This window comes from Chionomys nivalis, chromosome 1 (assembly GCF_950005125.1).
Source record: "Chionomys nivalis chromosome 1, mChiNiv1.1, whole genome shotgun sequence".
Classification (NCBI taxonomy): domain Eukaryota; kingdom Metazoa; phylum Chordata; class Mammalia; order Rodentia; family Cricetidae; genus Chionomys; species Chionomys nivalis.
In genome coordinates this window covers 122,791,490-122,811,872 of record NC_080086.1, presented here as the reverse complement: position 1 = coordinate 122,811,872, position 20,383 = coordinate 122,791,490, and the positions used below count along the sequence as shown (strand labels likewise).

At 38.3% G+C, this 20,383-nt stretch overlaps 1 protein-coding gene across 6 annotated transcripts in view; it reads left to right on the top strand.

Moving 5' to 3' along the window:
* Positions 1–20,383, top strand: part of Eml4 (EMAP like 4) — a 122,863-nt gene that overhangs the window by 51,878 nt on the left and 50,602 nt on the right. For all 6 annotated transcript variants that reach the window (XM_057762009.1, XM_057761998.1, XM_057761989.1 and 3 more), the window contains exons 2-3: positions 11,891–12,073; positions 17,353–17,482. In XM_057762009.1, coding sequence (XP_057617992.1) covers positions 11,891–12,073; positions 17,353–17,482 — 313 coding nt within the window. The remainder of the gene's footprint in view (positions 1–11,890; positions 12,074–17,352; positions 17,483–20,383) is intronic.

The window sequence follows — 20,383 nt, the reverse complement described above, 5'->3', positions numbered from 1 at the left end:
TCTAAAGCTACATCTCTAGGTTCAACATTCTTATGGATCGCACTCCAGCTCTGCATCTTACTAGATGCACAGTAGTAGGCAGCTGCTTCTCACTGCTTCAGTGTACTTATTTTAAGTAGGGATACTGAGCCTCTTTCATTGGGTCATTGGTTGACATAAGTCATGTTGTCTCGCAGTGCCTAGCATGGAGTAGACACCTTGTTACCTTTTTCCTTTATTCTTTTCTAGTTTTAGAAATTATGTCCTTCTTTACATAGTTCGGTGTATATGTGTAGTCATGTACATATAGTTCGGCATATATATATTAGTGAATCTATAAACGTGCACACAGAATTTTCAACACAATACACCGTCATTTCAGAGACTATTTTCTTTTCACTTATACAATACAAAGGCTTGTTTATCCAATATCTAGTAATGTAGGATATTAAATCAGAAACAGGTATTGTTACAGGTACACATAGTTATTCCTAGCTGCAAAATGATACCCAGAAACACAAAAAAGAAAGATTAGGGCTGGACGTGATGGTACACACCTTTAATCCTAAAGATCGAGGAGGCAGAGACTGCAGAATTTCTGTGAGTTTGAGGCCAGCCTATTCTACATAATGAAACTCTGCACTCTCCCCAAAGAAAGATTAGAAATTATTGAATTAGGTAGGTGTGTGTGTGTGTGAGAGAGAGAGAGAGAGAGAGAGAGAGAGAGAGATCTTCTAAGATATCTTTTTATCACAGGTTTCAGCATAATAGTTAATTTTTTTAATTAGTAAATTGAATTTTTCATATGTATATCATATATATTCTGGTCACTCTCCCGATCAGTTAATATCTAAATGGAAATTATCATCATTAGTTGCAATTGTGACCCTACTAATATGAAAACAAATGACAGTGTTCCATTTTCAAAGGATTGACATAAAGTAATTAAATTCTGGAGATACTCTGATACAATACTGGGTTGCTAGCTTGAGGGTATTTAGAACACAGTGTATGGGAACTGGAGAGATGGCTCAGTGGTTAAGAGCTTTGCCTGCTCTTCCAAAGGTCCTGAGTTCAATTCCCAGCAACCACACGGTGGCTCACAACCATCTGTAATGAGATCTGGTGCCCTCTTCTGGCCTGCAGACACACAGACAGAATATTGTATATATAATAAGTAAATAAATTAAAAAAAAAACAGAACACAGTGTATATTTCTGCACAGGCGACACGTTTCATCACAGTTCAGGAAACAAGTTGGTGATTCATTATAATAGAAGCAAAATAAATATAGCTAGCATTAGATGTTCACTAATTAAGTAGGCATTGTTTACATTTCCTAATAAAAGTGTGTGTGTGTGTGTGTGTACGTGTGTGTACACCCCAGGAAGCAGACTGACAGGTAAGGTTATTTGTTGATATCTCTATCGACCTCTTTCATTTTCCCGCTGGTTTAATAACTCATGAGAATTTTATTTTCAGTTCTACTTTTTAACCTTGAAGACTAGAAACTGTTTTGAAAGGAGAAAGCACAAAACAAAGGACTACCATGGTATACAAAAAAGAAACCAATATATTTGAACTAACAAAAGGGAGTGTTAAAAGAATCCAAAACTGTATTTGCTGAACAGATGCATTCCTAAAAAGTTTATTGTGAATGAGATTGTGTTATATTGGGAAAAGGAAGATTTCAAACTACAGAGAGAACATGACATTAGAGGAAGGAGCTCATCTTACTGCTGTAAACCATGTAACACTCACCCGGCTTCTCAGTTCCTTATCTACAAAGGCTGGGGATCGCTGACTTTAAGAAAGTTTCTTTCCAACATTAGTAATCTATGATTGCAAGTTTAACTTCCCAGTATTTTATTGTATATGTCTCTATACTTTTGGATCACTGTGTTAGAGGAGAACTTACCTTAAGTTGGCACCAGGCAATGCAAAGTTAAACAAAGTAAGTATACATTATAATACACTTCTGTTGTGTTGCTTTTTGCTAGTGTCAAATATACAAAACCATAATGAAAATTTTTGCTTTTCCAACTCCGTGTGTGTGTGTGTGTGTGTGTGTGTGTGTGTAGTTTTGGTGGTGGTGGTGTTAGTCCATATTGTTTTGCAGTTTGCTTATTTCACTTAAATTGTCTTGCAGATCTTCCAGTTTTTCCCCCTATATATTTTCTTTATTGGTGGTTGCATGAGTGCTCATGAATTTTAGGTCATTTCCAGTTTCATGGTATTATTAAGCAGGGCAGTCAAGAGCATCCATCACTTAACAAACCCTTCTTGTATGACGGTGCTCATTATTCATCTGATCTTTCCAAGCCTTATGTTAGTACTAATTAGCATGATGAAATTACTTGTGAGGAAACTACTTACAGAGCTGATAAGTAAACATATTTACCCAGGCAGTTTAACACCAGATTTCATGCACTGCTATGCCACATCTTTTATTGGATCCTGCTCCTGAAAGTGTTGAGATTTCAGTGTGTGTGTGTGTGTGTGTGTGTGTGTGTTTACATTTGTGAGTGGGGTACATCCTTGTCTTCCACTTTACTTGAAACAGGGTCTCTTGTTTGCCCCTGTATACGCCAGGCTATCTGGTCCTCACAAACTTTTGGGGAGTCTCTTGTCTCCATCTTGCATCTTCCCATAGGAATGTTGGGTTATATCTGTGTGTGTTGCTGTATTTGGCATTTAGCTTGGTTCTGAAGGTCTAACGTCAGATCTCCAGTATTGTACTCACGTGCTTTATCCACTAAGTTACCTCCCTGGTCCAAAGGGTTGAGATTTCAAACAAGAAGAAATTGTGTAGAGCTGAGAACGATTGTGCAGGCTCACTTCAGCCCTCATTCCCGTCTGCCTTAGCAAGAATGCCTTTAATCGTTCATCCAGACTAGAGGACTAGGGGGAAAGGGGTTGGTTTATTAATAACTCGGCAGAAAGACCAGCAGTTTGTTTAAAGCAAAGATGCTGTTTACTTCATTCAGTAGTTTTAAACTCTTCTAGCTTTGTAAAAGGATCTATTTATTTGGTTTCCATGTGATTATTATTAGAATGGAGTGTGAAATAAAATAAAGGGCATTTAATTTGGGAGTTGGGCTTATGTTTTAATTCTCAGATATCAAGAGTAGCTTGGTGTCCTTGGGCAAGCTAGTTAATATCTTGAGTTTTTCCTTCACTATAATACAGACAGCACAAGAAAAGGAATGCAGTAGTTAGTATGGAAAGTACAGTACAAAAATAGGGTATTGTTAGTTGTTACCTTGGTGCTTATTTGCCTTTGAAAAATTGTCCTTGTGTTTGTCATATAGGACTTGTCCGGTTTGGTAAGATCTGAACAAGCAGAATTACATTTATGTGACGATCCAACATTCACAAAGTTAAAACAAACAAAAAAAAAAACCTTATCCATTAAAAGAAAAAATGGATGTATGAAAGACAAGTGATTTCTGAACCAAAAGTACTGATGTGGTATGAACCCAGATGGGTTTATATGTTGGCATGGTGTTTGATAAAGCTCACTAGGCTCTGCTTGCCTTCCCACAGGCACCAAACAGATTATGTTTATGACTTAAGCTTACAGCTTAGCCTTCATAATTTGAAAAGAGTTTAGAAGGTAATAGCCATATAGTTTACTGACTTAATTACAGTGTTTGGCTTACAAGCAGTGGCTTGCAAAAACTAGATTTATTAGGCCACATAATTAACTGGCAGAAATACAAGACTGACTGCTAAATTGGTTGTCCACTCCTTAAGAATTCAAAACTGGGACTCAAAGTAGTCAGGAGTTGCTTTATTACTGACAATCTTTTTTTTGGTTTTTCGAGACAGGGTTTCTCTGTGGTTTTGGAGCCTGTCCTGGAACTAGCTCTTGTAGACCAGGCTGGTCTCGAACTCACAGAGATCCGCCTGCCTCTGCCTCCCGAGTGCTGGGATTAAAGGCGTGCCCCACCACCGCCCGGCTTATTACTGACAATCTTAAGAAAATCCTTGGAGTGTTAACGAGCCAAGAGAAAACGCATGTGTATATTGCTGTCTCTAAAAAAAATCTGCATTGTCTCTCTGGCCTGAAATCACCATTTCTGTAGTGTTCAGTGGAAATTAAACCATATGAAATTGCTACTAGTCAGTTTTATACTGACTTAGAAAACCATCTCATGCAGTTCAGCCTACTAATGTGGAAGAATGACGTACCAGAGCTCACAAGACCTGAAAAATCAGAGTTTCATAAGGGAGAAGAGCTGCTGCTGTCTGTCTATGCAGTTGCCCTCCCCACCCCCAGGAAGAGAATAAGCACTCAAGGCAGGAGAAATAGTGACTGAACTTACACATTGCCAATAGCGTGGACCATCCAGATGACAAAGGAAAGGGCAGTATAAAGATGTTTGGAGCCAGGGAAGCGCTGTAGCACAAGGATGAGGACCTGAGGTTGGATTCCCAAGAATCCACATGAAGGCCAGGCAGAGTGGTACACATATGTAAACCCAGTGCTGGAGGCAGGGAGCTAAGCAATGCCAGGTCAGTCGGTGAGCTCAGGGTGCAGTTGAGAAACAGAAATTAAGGTGCAGCTTGGTAGAGAAAGATACATCATATGAACTTCTGGCCTCTACATACCTCAGGGGCATGGAAAAACATAACTGCACCCACACACATGTGCACACTGCATACACAGCACAACGTGTGTGTATGTGTCTGTGTGTGCGTAAATTAGACACATACACATATAAGTAAAATGTTATTGTGCCCGTGGTCCTGTAAATTCTTTTATGAGAACCCTAATGAAACTCACTTCTCTACACACACACACACACACACACACACACACACACACACACACACACACAAATACTGAAAGAGCCGAAAGGAAAAGGATCTGCAGGGGGTGGAAGGGTAAGAAGGCAGTGGGGGTACAAATGTGATTGAAATACATTCTCTACCTGTATGAAAATGTCATAATGAAACCCATGCATGGTTAATATGTTAATAAAAACTTTAAAAATATATGAGAATATAAGATGAGAGAATGGGTTGTTCTTACTAGCCATTTGTTGACCCCTCTCATTTTGACATTCCTTCTTTCATGTAACAGGTGTGCCAAGTTTTTACCCTTTGTACTTTGTGTGCCTTACGCTGTCCTCCTTTAAAGATAAATAATTAAGGTTCAAAGAGCTACAATCATAAAATAATGTAATAAGATAATGTACTTAATTAGTATAGAACCATAACTTCAAGACCAAGTTTAAGACAGACCCAGCTTTTTTTTCAACATTGTCACTTCTCTGATTGTCACTGAAATCCCACTAAAGGCAGAAGAGAGCACATCTGCCCTCTGGAAGGTCCGTTGGCATTACGGCCTCAGGGTGGATGTCGCCTGTCATCTGTTTCATAGGTTTGGTTTAAAAATGCTGAGGGGGCTCATGGAACCTTCTCAAAAATTGACCACATACTCGGAAACAAAGGAAACCTCCACAAATACAAAAAAATATCAGTGTCCACCTGTGTCTTATCAGATCACCACGGATTAAAGTTAGAAGGCAACAACAATGCTACCCCCAGAAAGCCGACAAACTCATGGAAACTGAACAGTCAACTACTGAACCACACCTGGGTCAAGGAAGAAATTAAGAAAGAAATTAAAGTCTTCCTTGAATTTAATGAAAATAAAGAGACAACATACTCAAACCTATGGGACACGATGAAAGCAGTGCTAAGAGGAAAGTTCATAGCACTAAGTGCCCACTTAAAGAAAATGGAGAAAGCATACATTAGGGACTTAGCACACCTGAAAGCTCTAGAAAAAAAAGAAGCAGACGCGCCCAGGAGGAGGAGAAGACTGGAAATAATCAAACTGAGGGCGGAAATCAACAAAATAGAAACTCAGAAAACAGTCCAAAGAATCAATGAAACAAAAAGTTGGTTCTTGGAGAAAATCAACAAGATCGACAAACCCCTATCCAAATTAATTAAACGACAGAGAACATGCAAATAAATGAGATCAGAAATGAAAAGGGGGACATAACCACAGACACAGAGGAAATTCAGAGAACCATTAGATCTTACTACAAAAGCCTGTATGCCACAAAACTGGAAAATGCAAAAGAAATGGACATTTTTTAGATGAATACCATATACCAAAGCTAAACCAAGACCAGGTGAACGATCTAAATAGACCTGTTAGTCGCGAAGAATTAGAAACTGTTATCAAAAATCTCCCTTCCAAAAAAAGCCCAGGACCAGATGGTTTCAATGCAGAATTCTACTAGAACTTCCAAGAAGAGCTAATACCTACACTCCTTAATGTATTTCACAATATAGAAACAGAAGGGTCATTGCCAAATTCCTTTTATGAAGCTACAGTTACCCTGATACCAAAACCACACAAAGACCCAACCAAGAAAGAGAATTATAGGCCTATCTCACTCATGAACATTGATGCAAAAAATCTCAATAAAATACTGGCAAACCGAATCCAAGAACACATTAGAAAAATTATCCATTATGATCAAGTAGGCTTCATCCCAGAGATGCAGGGCTGGTTCAACATACAAAAATCTATCAATGTAATCCACCATATAAATAAACTGAAAGAAAAAAACCATATGCTCATTTCATTAGATGCTGAAAAAGCATTCGACAAAATTCAACACCCCTTTATGATAAAGGTCTTGGAAAGATTAGGGATACAAGGGTCATACCTAAATATAATAAAAGCTATTTACAGCAAGCCGACAGCTAACATTAAATTAAACGGAGAAAAACTCAAAGCCATCCCACTAAAATCAGGAACACGACAAGGATGTCCACTCTCTCCATACCTCTTCAATATAGTGCTTGAAGTTCTAGCAATAGCAATAAGACAACATAAGGGGATCAAGGGGATTCGTATTGGAAAGGAAGAAGTTAAGCTTTCGTTATTTGCAGATGATATGATAGTATACATAAGTGACCCCAAAAACTCTACCAAAGAACTCCTACAGCTGATAAACACCTTTAGTAATGTGGCAGGATACAAGATCAACTCCAAAAAAATCAGTTGCCTTCCTATACACTAAGGATAAGGAAGCAGAGAGGGAAATCAGAGAAGCATCACCTTTCACGATAGCCACAAATAGCATAAAATATCTTGGGGTAACTCTGACCAAGGAAGTGAAAGATCTATTTGACAAGAATTTTAAGTCTTTGAAGAAAAAAATTGAAGAGGACACCAGAAAATGGAAGGATCTCCCTTGCTCTTGGATTAGGAGGATCAACATAGTAAAACTGGCAATTCTACCAAAAGCAATCTATAGATTCAACGCAATCCCCTCAAAATCCCATCAAAATTCTTCACAGATCTGGAGAAGACAATAATCAACTTTATATGGAAAAACAAAAAACCCAGGATAGCCAAAACAATCTTATACAATAAAGGATCGTCTGGAGGCATTACCATCCCTGACTTCAAACTATTACAGAGCTACAGTATTGAAAACAGCTTGGTATTGGCATCAAAACAGAGAAGTCGACCAATGGAATCGAATAGAAGACCCGGACTTTAACCCACAAACCTATGAACACCTCATTTTCGATAAAGGAGCTAAAAGTATACAATGGAAAAAAGAGAGCATCTTCAACAAATTGTGCTGGCAAAACTGGATGTCAATCTGTAGAAGAATGAAAATAGATCCATATCTATCACCATGCACAAAACTCAAGTCCAAATGGATTAAAGACCTCAATATCAGTCTGAACACACTGAACCTGATAGAAGAGAAAGTGGGAAGTACTCTACAACACATGGGCACAGGAGAACACTTCCTACGTATAACCCCAGCAGCACAGACATTAAGGGCATCATTGAATAAATGGGACCTCCTGAGACTGAGAAGCTTCTGTAAAGCAAAGGACACTGTCACTAAGACAAAAAGGGAACCCACCGACTGGGAGAAGATCTTCACCAACCCTGCAACTGACAAAGGTCTGATCTCCAAAATATATAAAGAACTCAAGAAACTAGACCGTAAAAGGCTAATCAACCCAATTATAAAATGGGGCACTGAGCTGAACAGAGAATTCTCAACAGAAGAAGTTCAAATGGCCAAAAGACACTTAAGGTCATGCTCAACTTCCTTAGCGATCAGGGAAATGCAAATCAAAACAACTTTAAGATACCATCTTACACCTGTCAGAATGGCTAAAATAAAAAACACCAATGATAGCCTTTGCTGGAGAGGTTGTGGAGAAAGGGGTACCCTCATCCATTGCTGGTGGGAATGTAAACTTGTGCAACCACTGTGGAAAGCAGTGTGGCAGTTTCTCAGGAAATTCTGGATCAACCTACCTCTGGACCCAGCAATACCACTCTTGGGAATATACCCAAGAGATGCCTATCATACAACAAAAGTATATGCTCAACTGTGTTCATGGCAGCATTGTTTGTAATAGCCAGAACCTGGAAACAACCTAGATGCCCTTCAATGGAAGAATGGATGAAGAAAGTATGGAATATATACATATTAGAGTACTACTCAGCAGTAAAAAACAATGACTTCTTGAATTTTGCATGCAAATGGACGGAAATAGAAAACACTATCCTGAGTGAGGTAAGTCAGACCCAAAAAGAGGAACATGGGATGTACTCACTCATATTTGGTTTCTATCCATAAATAAAGGACATTGAGCCTATAATTCGTGATCCTAGAGAAGCTAAATAAGAAGGTGAACCCAAAGAAAAGCATATAGGCATCCTCCTGAATATTAAACTTCATCAGGCGATGAAAGGAGACAGAGACCCACATTGGCGCACCGGACTGAAATCTCAAGGTCCAAATCAGGAGCAGAAGGAGAGAGAGCACGAGCAAGAAACTCAGGACCGCGAGGGGTGCACCCGCACACTGAGACAATGGGGATGTTCTATCAGGAACTCACTAAGACCAGCTGACCTGGGTCTGAAAAAGCATGGGATAAAACCGGACTCGCTGAACATAGCGGACAATGAGGACTACTGAGAACTCAAGAACAATGGCAATGGGTTTTTGATCCTACTGCACGTACTGGCTTTGTGGAAGCCTAGGCAGTTTGGATGCTCACCTTACTAAACCGGGATGGAGGTGGGTGGTCCTTGGACTTCCCACAGGGCAGGGAACCCAGATTGCTCTTTGGGCTGACGAGGGAGGGGGACTTGATTGGGGAAGGGGGAGGGAAATGGGAGGTGGTGGCGGGGAGGAGGCAGAAATCTTTAATAAATAAATAAATTAATTAATTAAAAATAAAAAAGAACTTTTTAAAAAGAAAAAGAAAAAAATCAGACTTTAAAATGGTATGTCCAGCATATTTTGTGAACTTGTATGCATGTATTATGGAGCATATATGTGGTATAATATGTGCACATGTATGTATTTGTGTGTAGAGACCTATGTTTGACATCAAGCATCTATTCCCAAAAAAAAAATAAAAAATAAAAAAATAAATAAAAATGCTGAGGGGGTTGTGTCAGTGTGTTAACTCAGACTTGGAATTAACTGTTAAGGAAATCCCTGCATATTTGAAGAAAGTGGCTCATTCTACCTTAGTGTCTAAAGGACCGACCTGGTTTAAATTGTCCTCTGATCTAAGAAGTAGGCCAAGGGTGTCTATTAAGTCAGTATTTCTCCCCAGCATTTTTCGGCTTATAGAGAATTAACCAATAGCATTTGATCTTTCTATACAGCTATATATTTCTTTAAATGAATTTGTTTTGCACCTTGACCACAGTTTCCCCTCCCCCACTTTGTGTTTGTCGGTAGGTCACCACCTAATCCACTCTTCCTCTTTTTCTGTTCAGGAAAGGGCAAGTCCCGTGGATATCAAGTTGCAGTAAGACTAAACACCTCCCTATGACTGGGCAAAGTTACCCAGTATGGGAATAGGGTCCTAAAAGCTAGCAAAGGAGTCAGAGACAGCCCCTGCTCCCACTGTTAGGAATCCCACAGGAGGTCCAAGCTACACAACTGTAATGTGCAGAGTGCCTGGGTCCGTCCCATGCAGACTCCCTGGCTGTCAGTTATCTCTGTGATCCCCTATGAACCCAGGTTAGTTGATTCTGTGTCTTTTCTTGTATCCTTAACCCCTCTGGCTCCTACAATCTTTTCTCCACCTCTTCTGCAGGATTCCCCTAGCTCCTCCTAATGTTTGGCTGTGGGTCTGCATTTGTTTCCATTAGATGCTAGATGAAGCCTCTCTGAGGACAGTTGGGCTAGGCAGCAATCTATGAGTACAACAAAACATTGTTAGGTATCATTACATTGACATTTTCCCCCTCTAGTCATGTTTGGTTTAATCCTAAGTCTCTGGGTCATCCAGCCTGTGTGTCCTAGTGCTCCCAGTAGTCTCAGGGGAGGGCTTACTCTCCTGGCATGAGTTTTAGGTTAGACCAGTCATTGGTTGGCCACTCCTTCAATCTCAGCACATCCCATAGGCTGTACATCTTGCTCCACTTGAAGTCTTGCTTGATGACAGGAGATGACCAATTCAGGCTATGTATCTGCTATTACTAGGAGTCTTAGCTGGGCTCTTCTTTGTAGATTCCTGGGAGATTCCCTTGCGCCAGGTTTTTACCTGACCCTGAAACACTCCCCTTTTCAGTCGTCTCTTCTAGTACTCTCCCGTCCCCTATCAGTCCCCACAACCTGATCTCTCATGTTCCTGTCCCCATCTGCCCACAGCTGTATGTTTTAATTCTAATTAACTCAGCAAATAGTGCAATCTAGAATTAAGTAGCTTAGGAAGCATTTAATAATGTTGTTATAGTTAAAACTTACTTGAAATAGTCTTTGTTGCTATATACCTAACATGTTAGGTAGGAACTTTATAGAAACATCATCTTTTATTTTTCTTTATTGGTTTTAATTTATTTTATTACTATTATTGCTACTGCTTTGTTTATTTTTATATTTATTTGTGGCAGATGTGTACATGTGCTGCAGTATGTGTGTGGAAGTCAGGAAATTTGTGGAAGTTGGTTTTTCCCTTCTACTATGTGGGTCCCAGTGATCAAACCCAGACTTGCAGCCTCTTTACCTGCTGCATCATCCTCTTGGCCCACCGCTTTGTTTTTGATAGTCTTTTACAATAGAGCCCAGGCTTGATTGGAATTTGAGCCAATCCTCTTGCCTCTAGAGTGCAGAGATGGCTGGCAGATATGTGCCACCACACCTAGCCATTACTCTTTTTAAAAGACATTGGACTGTTGGAAGAAAGGAGAGCAGCAAGAAGTCTTTAAGTTACATTCCTGACAGTGTTGCTTTTTATTGATGTTGGAGGACTGGGAGAGTAAAGACAAGGGGAATGGGCTTTTTGGTCACTGGTGGAGCATGCATCCAGTGGTTTGCCGGCTGCTTTCCTAAAGAAGTAGGGTCATGATGTCATTAAAAGGGGGAGCTTGGATAGTTTACTCTTTTGAAAACTATTGCTATCTCTCCAAAGTGTTGTATATAAGAACATTTAGTAAGAAAACTGAGGTGGTATCACCATGGCTGGAAGTGGGGGATCAGCCACGGGAAAATTCCATCGTTCTAATAATTTGAAGAATATCTTTGTAGAAGTTGCTCTTGTAAACATGCCAAAATTATTGTTTTTGTTTTGTTTTGTCTTAAAAAACAAAAACCTGATTTGGTTTAGTTTTCTTACCAGAAGGGAATTTTTTCTTGAGTAGTTGGGTTTTAAAATGGTCAGTATTGGGCTGGAGAGATGGCTCGGAGGTTAAGAACATTGCCTGCTCTTCCAAAGGTCCTGAGTTCAATTCCCAGCAACCATATGATGGTTCACAACCATCTGTAATGAGATCTGGTGCCCTCTTCTGGCCTGCGGGCATACACACAGACAGAATATTGTATACATAATAAATAAATAAATATTTTTAAAAAAATGGTCAGTATTTTCTTTTCTTTTTTAGATGATAGCATTTCTGCTGCAAGTACTTCTGATGTTCAAGATCGCCTCTCAGCTCTTGAGTCACGAGTTCAACAACAGGAAGATGAAATCACTGTACTAAAGGCAGCTTTGGCTGATGTTTTGAGACGTCTTGCAATCTCAGAAGATCATGTAGCCTCAGTGAAAAAGTCTGTGCCAAATAAAGGTAATTAAGTGTGTTGTTCATAAGAGTCTTGTGTCTTCTGCCCTTTTCTTTTGAAAATTGAAACTTGAAATACAATACTATTTGCCTGGGAATTACTTGTGATTATAGTAGGTTTCTTTATTTCCCAAATTCTGAAAGTTTATTCTTTACTGTTTCAGTTGGGAACTTTGTGTAATACTTCACTTATAGACTTTTTCCACCATAATATTTCTAACTATGTAATAAATTTGTTGAGAGTAAGGACTGAATCTTTTTGTGTCTCTCATCCTAAATATAGCTAGGCATTCGATCTACCTAGTATAGAAACATGATTAAAACAGTTGTAAATTATTTAACTTCATCCCAAGCCTTCTGCGGTCAGTATTTAAAATATTGTCAGTCTCAATACAGTAGGAATTTTAACATCCAAATATTCAGGAGAAAAGACCCCATTGCTCTCCTTTAAATCAGATGTAGCTTTTTGTTCTTCAAACACCAAGAATTTTTAATTCTTTCAAATTAACCAAGCACTTGAAATACTTCTTGATGGAGCTTATAGAGACAAGACCAACATGGTCACTGTCCTCAGCAATGTTTGGAAAAGGGAGATTTGCACTGACTGCTCTATCCAGATTGCAGTGAGTTGGAACTAGAAGACAACACGGGGAGAAGTACTTTGTTGCCCTAGATGCTCACTAGACAGATGCACACGACACAGGTAACCAGGCTTCCAAGAAAGACTGTGAAGCCAGTGTTCGAATGCTGAATGTGAGATGTATGTGGCAGTGTATGCGTGGGCATGTGTAGATTGCTGGAGTACAGGTGAGGTGTGCTTGCTGCTGTTAGCCAACAAGATTTTGGGACTCAACTTACAGGTGAAAGTTGGTGTGATAGTGCTATAAAACAAGAAAGCCCAGCACAACATCAGTGATGCAAGTTGCCAGCTGCAGCAGAAAGAACAATTAAAATAGATTAAGAAGTAACACTTGGAGTTTGATGTATAAGAATATTAGAAAACCCTATAAAAGCATTCTCAATGTGATAGTAGAATTGAAAATCTAGTATTTTGAGATATGTAATTGGAGTTTTCTGAATGAGGAAAATTGTATAATTAATAGCGGTGGCTTAAAACAAATTGTCTGAAGGGAAAAGATGATGGTGGCTATAAAAGGATGCTAAATTGAAGACCAGTTTTAATATTATTCATTGATTTATGGTTCTAAGAATGTAACTGAAAGTCCCATGTGTCCTAGGCAATTACTACACCACTGAAATATATATATTATAAAATATATAAATATGTATCTATTTCAGTAACATAGTGATATATAATATATATATTGTCTGATTGCATACTTTTTATGTTTTAAGATGTTTTACAAATAATGTTGAGAACTGAGAGAGCAAAGAGGAAGATAGTATTGGTGCTGGTAATAAGAATTGGTAAAGCAAGGTTTCTCTGAGTTTGTGAAGGATACTCTTAGGGCAGGGGAGAAACGGTAAGTCTTAAATTAAATAGAAAATGACTACTATTTCTAGAGGTGGAGAAATGCAACTCCGTGAAGAGTGCTTGCCTGCCTGTATTGGGTTCATTCCCAATACCACTAAAAAACTAAGACACAACTCATAGTCTGCGATACAATAGAAGAGTTAAAACCCAGCAGAGTTTTTATTACACAAACGCACTCAGGAGTTGTCAGAGCTGTATTGTTTGTTTATTCTGTGTGTCAGAAGACAGTTGGACAGAAATCAGTTCTCTCTTTCCACCCTGTGGATTTCTGGAATAAAACTCAGATCATCAGTTTTGGCAGCAAGCATCCTTGATCACTCAGTATCAGTCTTCATTCTCTTTGACATAGTAAAGCAGTTGTGTTTGTATGTTTATTTTCACTTCGTTCTGAGAATGAGTCTCCCTGTGTAGCTTAGGTTGACCTCAAGCTCAAGGTGCCATTTTCTTCACCACCATGTGCTGGGCTCATGGGCACACACCACTGTATCTGTCCTGTAAGATAGGTTACAGATGGATAAGAGAAAAAAACTGGGCTGATTAGAATGGAAGATCATAGACATGAAAGAAATGTTGAGTGACCTGGGGAGATGTAAGTTAAAGTTTTGGAGGGAGTTATGGGGCAACAATAACAACACTGTTTGTTTTTATTATTCTTCATTTGGACCTAAATGGAGATAGTGGAGATTTAGAAAAGTGGGAAAATTGTTCTTTATTATTAGCGGTAATTGGATACATGCATCAGTGACAAGAGATAAGGAACTTTAAAGTTTAGCACATTGCTTGGCAGGAACACTTTGGATAATATTGTGTGGTTCTTTTAAAATATTTCTTTCATTGTATATTTTTTTGAGAATCGGCCTTGAAGATTGCCACAGTCAAGACAGTAACATTGTTTGCTTAAGAATTGATTTTTATAAGAGAATTTTGAAGTTGCTAGAGTAGAATGGAAAACAAAACAGTTAACACAGGCTTGATAAAGTGAGTACATCTTTAGAGCAAGTTTTCTGCGTAACTGGCATTTCTACCCTCAGCTTGAATCTGTATGCATATGTTTGTTAAGTCCTACAATAGAACATATAATGTTTCCTTGTCTGCAGATACATACATATGTGTGTATGTATAATGTAATAATTGGGCTATTTCTGGGGTACATTGTAACATTTCATGCATGTAAAGAATGTGGAATGATCAGGTAAAGATAATGGCCTGTCACCTCAGACATTTGTTATTTATTGTGTTAGAAACATTCAGAGTTCTCTCTAGTAACTGTTTTGAAACATTCAAACCATTTTTGTCAGCCATAGTTATCCTATCCTGTGTAGACTGTTCCAAGTCATTTTCCCCTATCCATCATCACCCCTGTGTCTACTAACCATCTTTTCTCTTGCACACACTTCTCAGACTCTTCTAGGCACTTTTTTCTACTTTGAAATCAATGTTTAGCTTCCACATACACATAAGAACATGTGCTATTTTCTTTCTATGCCTGGGTTATCTCATTTAACATACTGTCCTCCTGTATGTTCTGTACATGTTTTTGTAAATGAAAAGATGACTTTTGTAAATGGCTGAATAATACTCAATTCTGTGGATGTGGATGTTTGTATGGATATATAGTTACACATATAGCATGTTATTCATCTCTTTGTTGCTCTAAAAATTTAAGAGAAGAACTAAAAGTAATAAAGTTGGGTTATGGAGCTGGCTGTTCTTGTAGACAACCCAGGTCAGATTGCAAGCACCCTCATGGCAACTTGTCTGTAACTCCAATCCCAGAGGATCCAAAGCCCTCTTCTGACCTCCACAGGTACAAATCTGCACACAAGCAAAATACCTATACTCATAAAATAAAAGTAAAGGAAAACAACTTTAAAAAGTAACCTCATTAATTACATTGCTGATAGTGTAGTTACATTATGAAGTGAAAACTATTTCCTTAATTATTTTTTCAGTTACATGGTTGACAAACTTTTATAGATGAACATATTTCATTAAGATTAATCACTTATTTCTCATTAGTAGAGATTTTGTCTAATTATATTTTCTAATACCAATAATAAGACATGAAGAGATGTAAAATTTCATAAGTTTTGTTATTGAAAACTCTAAGCAGATTTATATTTCTCTTGGGATTTTATATGGTCTGTTATCAAATCATCTAAAATCAGTTATCAGTTTTCAATTAGTAGAATTAGTATATATTAATGATATAATGACTTTCTATTATATTTCAATATTTTTTTCTGGGTCAGTCCTTAATATATAGAGTTTGGGATATTGTAAAGGCTTAGGGATTGTCATTTAATTCCTATCCTGAATAACATGAAAGATGGCAAGGGTTGTCAGAGGTTAGTAGATAAATTACAGTTACATTAGTCAGGTTGGGAAGGTATGAATCTCTGTAATGAAAATATTAAACTGAAATCAGTGATGGTTGTGTCAGAGGATGAGGATAATTCCTTCTGTGTCTAGAAGTGTATAGGTAGTTATTGTCTTAGACAAGCAACGGGGGCTGTTCCTCTGTAACAGTCTAATGCTTCCTTTATTATTTCTACTTGTGAAAAATAGGGCCAGAAGTTAAATTGTATATCTTGCTTTGAGGCAAGAGGAAATGGGAAATATTCCAAAGTAATTAGAAATAGAGAAGACAGAATTTGATGGGGCTATATTGCTGTCCTCTTAAAGAATAAAGTCATTAGACTAAGAAAGGTGTCGAGAACTTGACAATGAAACATAAGAAACTAGAAGAGGTGTTTGGAGTTCCTGAGCACCTGACAGTGAGCCTCAGATAATAAGGTTTGACTATTCAGATCCTGCCTCCTGCACCACTCCCTTCGCTGCTCACAGCATCGGAGGCATGGCAGATGCTCTGACTCGAACATTAGTATTTCATTACGATAATTTTAAAAATCATCAGTGCAAGAAGTCACCTATGTGGCATACTAGTGCTAAATTTTATAGCAAAAATTGTAATTTGAGGGGCATTTCTCTTATATATAAGTACCTTCCCAAGACATTTCAACAACAACAAAAAAATACAGCTGCTGTCTGCCTTTTCTTCTCTTCTGTCTCATCCATCTGTGGGAGAATGTGGGACACTGTATTATGGATGCCCCTTAGGTAGTTATAATACAAGTTAGTCTGAGGACCTGTCAAAAATGCAGATAAACACCAAGTTTGAGACAACACTCTGGAATGCCAGATACTTTAGGTCCTACATGTGCAACTTTTCATTTTTTGTTTTGGAAAAGGAAAAAAAAACCAGCATGAGATTGTCTTAGTTGAACAGTTCAATTTTGCTTGAGTCCATAACTATGCTCTATAGCCAGACTTTAAATCAACTTGACTCCTGGTGAACAGGCCTGTTTAATCTGCGGTTTTGACCCCTGCTGACTACAGTTGGCTACCTGCCTCCCCACCAGACATTTATTCCATTCCTTTTACTATAAAAGTTGTCTTACATAGTTAAACTTTATTTATATAGACTGGCACTCTAGAATTTAATGTGTATAATATTAGAAATTTAAAGGATATGGGTGGGTCATGAGCTTCAGAGCTGCCATGGAAAAGCAGCCATTTAGCTGAGTGGTGGGTCTAGCAGCTCAGTGTAGCTTTTCTGTTGGTCTCTGTCAATGGTATTAGATCTCAAGACAGTTGTGCCTTTGCTGAGTGCTGCAGGTGGGACCATCTGCTCGCTATTCATAAACACTAATAGACTTAATTTTTAAAACTCTGCTATTTAAGAATTATTTTAAAATTTGTTAAATTTTTTTTTTCCTAACTACCATAGGCCAACCAAGTCTTCGAGAAGCTATTTCCATGTCCTGTATAACCAATGGAAGTGGTATAAACAGAAAACAGAATCACACCAGCTCTGTATCAATAGCAAGAAAAGAAACTCTTTCGTCTGCTGCTAAAAGGTACCTGATTGTCATGAAATGGGGAACTGGCAGTGCACAACTGTGCATGATAGATGAGGCTACTCATGAAAAGAATTACAAATAGGGCTGTATGGTAGTCAGGTGCTCATGTCTTGATTCTTTAATTATGAATGAGACACCTGGCCTGAGTCTATTATTCTTATTATAGTATCACAAGTTGATTTTTATTCAGAAAGCTTTTGAAGAGACAGAGCCTTTTCATGTCCTGGAATCTTATTATTGCTTTTGATTTTCAACAAGAATTTATTGATACATTTAATGAAATTATATAAATAGATTTTCCTTAGCAAGTGACATATTTTGGTACATTTTAAAGATAATAGACTCTTTAATATATATCTACTCTAGTGAGGGGGGGCAAAGGCCATTATAACTTTTTTTTTCAGCAAAAATCAGAAAACTGAGATTCACCTCAAAGTATTCTAGTAGTGGTGTGTGGCTGTCTACTTGTTCAGGGCTGATAGAGGCAGGAGGATGCTGGAGTTGCTGCATTCTAAATGTTCCAGTGTATTACGGAATTCCATGTGCTCAGGCTCTCTCAGTATAATTTACTGTTCCAATGGCAGTGCTTCAATGACATTTGCCCACCTTTTAATTACCGTCACATGGAAAGGTCATAGGAAATCAGCTGTACAGAACAGGTTGTGTTGTTGTTTGATAATGCATGAGGGGAAAAGAGTTTACAAAGTAGAGTGATGTATGCTAATGAAAAGCGCTTACTTCAGATATTAACCCCTGGAAGGTTCAGAGTGCACAGTTCCAGGTGTTAACCAAGCAGGTGGCTGCGGGCATGGTGAGGAGATAACAAAACCTTCAGAACCTAATGTCATTACAGAATTTCAATTTTCCCCCTTTCGAAGTATTAGAATCATCTCTGTTTCACTTTCAGGAGAGAACACTGGGATAAAGCACTCATAGTAGGAATCTTTAACATCTTTAAAGGCTGTCTAGTCTTTATGCCATTGGTGTGTTCTGACTCTGGTGAGCACATCCTGCAGTGCCCACTAGAAGAGAATTTTGGATCCTCTGTGACTGGAGCTGCTGGTGATTGTGAGCTGCCATGTGGGTGCTGGGAACCACACCTAAGTCATGTGCAAAAGTAGCAATGGCTACTAACTGCTGAACCAAAGTTTCTCCAGCCGTTAGTATATAATTTTTTATAAACATTCATTTTTTATTCAGTAACAGTTTAATTTTAGCTGGTTTTCTTAGCTTGTTTCTGTACTGGTGCTTTGTAATGATCAGTACAATAGGAAAAGGTAGTCTAGGACCACTTGGTTTTGTTCCTTTGTTGTTCAGGGCACTAAATTTAACCCCAAAGGAAAATCTCTTTTAAGCATAAAGGATAGTTTGAAGACCATTACAAAAGGATTGTCATCTAATTCAGACTCTTCCTTCCTCCTTTCTCTGTGGCATATGAGTATACATGCACCTGTCTGTGGAGGCCACAATTGATGCTGGATGTTCATCAGTCCTCATCTTAGTTTTTGAGACAGGGCCTCTCTCTGAGCCTGTAGTTTGCAATTTTGCCTAGCTCGAATGGCTCCCAAGTCCCTGGGATCCATGTGTCCCCGTACCCCACCTCAAGTGCTGGCTTTTCCACGGGAGCTGGAGATCCAAGCTCAGATCCTCACAATTAAAACACAGAGAGCATGTTGCCCGCTGACCGTCTCCAGGCCCAGTTTTCTGATTTTAGGGTTTAATTTGCTATTTGCTGATAAGAATTTGTTTCTCAGCCCACACTTCTTCAAAAACTGAACATAGCAAGGTATCAGAACTGAATCAGATTCAGAAGCGACAATGTCAGAATGATGTTACTACATTTCTAATTGTTAACAATGTGATAGTGCAGTTGTATAAACTATATACACATGCACACATGTTTGTGTATGTGTGTGTTGTGATATATATATTCTTGAAACATATCTTATAAAAATTAAATGTCCTTGTTTAAGAACTATAGAACATTCATGGTTTTCTACCCTTTCAGTATTGGAAGACAAGTCTTGAGTCTGTCCTTTACAGTACTACTCACAGGTGCAGCTGAGACTTCTGAAGGTGTTTTATCAGTTAACTGTCCACGTGCAGAGTCATAAAGGCTGTATATAAGTATGTTAGGTATTTTAGCTTGAAACCTGTTGGGACAGTTTTTCTTCCCCTTTTCAAAGGATGTATCTTTGATCAAATTTGTCGACTGTCTTGCATAAAATATACCTATAAGTAACTTTGTAATTTTTAGTTTAAAGGCAGAATAAGAAATGTAAAACTCTGGCAAAACAATTCTTTTCCTGTGACTTTAAAAATTATTTCACATTCATTTAATATCATTTTTAAAAAATTTACTGTTTTGTTTTGCTTTTATTTTTTGATGTTTGTTTTTTGTTTGTTTTATTTTGTTCTTATCAAGGCAGGGTTTCTCTGTATAGTCCTGGGTGTCCTGTAAACCAGGCTGGCCTCGAACTCTCAGAGATTCTCCTACCTCTGCCTCCCAAGTGCTGGGATTAAAGGCGTGCACTACCATGCAAGGCCTCTTAAAGTTTTTGTTTTTTTTTAAATTGTGTGTGTGTGTGTGTGTGTGTGTGTTAGTATATACATTGGTGTTCAGGTTCACAGGATCCTGGAGCTGGAGTGGTCATTGAAGCCACCTAATGTGCATGCTAAGAATTGAGCTCTGGTCTCCCAGCAGTCTTAATATCTGAGCCGTTTTCCCAGCCCCTTATAGCATTTTTAGTAACTTTTTTTGGTCTTTCTAAAGCAAAAACTTGGTTTTCACAGAACTACAGTTTTCTTTTCATATATATTTTGTATTTTATACTTACCTTTTATAATTAAAAGAACAACAGCATTAACAGGTGGGTGCCACTCATCAGGAGAGTGCTT